The sequence below is a fragment of the Parus major genome, chromosome 4A (assembly GCF_001522545.3).
Source record: "Parus major isolate Abel chromosome 4A, Parus_major1.1, whole genome shotgun sequence".
Lineage (NCBI taxonomy): Eukaryota > Metazoa > Chordata > Aves > Passeriformes > Paridae > Parus > Parus major.
The window spans coordinates 19,064,851-19,066,129 of NC_031772.1; the positions used below are offsets into that span (position 1 = coordinate 19,064,851).

The 1,279-nt window shown below is 55.9% G+C and overlaps 1 protein-coding gene across 1 annotated transcript in view; it reads right to left on the reverse strand.

Annotated features, from left to right (window-relative positions):
• The window catches only part of ZNF185 (zinc finger protein 185 with LIM domain), a 31,025-nt gene that overhangs the window by 5,921 nt on the left and 23,825 nt on the right, over positions 1-1,279 (reverse strand). The window contains exon 27 of the mRNA XM_033514154.1: positions 10-78. Coding sequence (XP_033370045.1) covers positions 10-78 — 69 coding nt within the window. The remainder of the gene's footprint in view (positions 1-9; positions 79-1,279) is intronic.

Consider the following 1,279-nt stretch of genomic DNA (forward strand, 5'->3'; position numbering starts at 1 on the left):
GCTCCGTACCTGCCGTGGCGCGGCGAGGCTCCAAAGCCGCCCGTGTTCACGTACTCCTTGACAAAGAGGATCCCTCTCCTGGGAAAACGGGAATCATTTGCATGAGAAAAGAGCGGCTGGGGCTCGGCAGAGCCGGGCAGGGCCCGGGGGTGCCCCCGGACACGGAACGCGTGCGGGGAGGCTCGGGGCGGGATGCTGTTGTTCCCCAATAAATCCTGCGTATTGTTGCTAAATAACAACTCCTCTAATTACCCCAGCAAAACAAATCGAGTTAATTGGAAAGAATGGGATGGATAATGTAACCCTTTCATCCAGTCAGGGGTTTGAGGGATAAATCTTTCCCAGCTCCCGTCAGGATTAGGCGCACAATGGGCACGGGGAGAGCTCCCAGCTCCCCCGTTCCACCGAGCCCTGCGCTGCTTCCAGGGGCTGTTCCGCCTCTGGAGTGTCTCCAGTGATTTCAGACACTGCTGGCTGCTTGGGGATGTTTTTATACCTCCCTTGCATATTCCTGCCTCTTTCCAATCCCAGCTGCAGAATTTCATGCCCCATCCCTGCTCCAAGGGGAGCCCTGTGTCCCCCACCCTCTGCCTGCAGCTCTGACAGGAATTAATCAGCCTTTTCCATTTCCATGGTGCATTTCCACTGCTGCCTAAAAGCTGGGATTAATCCTCCCTTCTTACACTAAGCCCTGTCATGGCTAAGGAAAGAAACCTCTTTTTCTTTTTTTTTTAACTTAAACTGAGCCCGGGCTCTTTCTACATCATGGAATCATTAATCTTGACAAAGACCTTTAACATTGTCATGGTGCCACCACCATGGTCACCACCAAACCACGTTCCCAAGTGTCACATCCACACATTTTCTGAACACTTCCACCACCAACCTCACTTCCCCTGGCCCATCCTGAGGCCGTTCCCTCTCCTCCTGTCCCTGTTCCCTGGGAGCAGAGCCCGACCCCTCAGCTGTCCCCTCCTGGCAGGGACTTGTGCAGAGCCAGAAACTCCCCCTGAGCCTCCTTTGCTCCAGGCTGAGCCCCTTTCTGAGATCCCTCAGGAATTCTCCACCCTCTTCCCAGCTCTGCTCCCTTCCCTGGACAGGCTCCAGCCCCTCAGGGTCTGCCTTGTCCAGAAGTGACCCCTGGATTCCAGGTGGGACCACCTCAGCAGTGCCCAGCACAGGGGGACAATCACTGCCCTGACCCTGCTGGCTGCAGTGGGTGACACCAGGCAGGTGCCAAAGCTGGAATCCCTCACCAGGCAGGTGCCAAAGCTGGAAT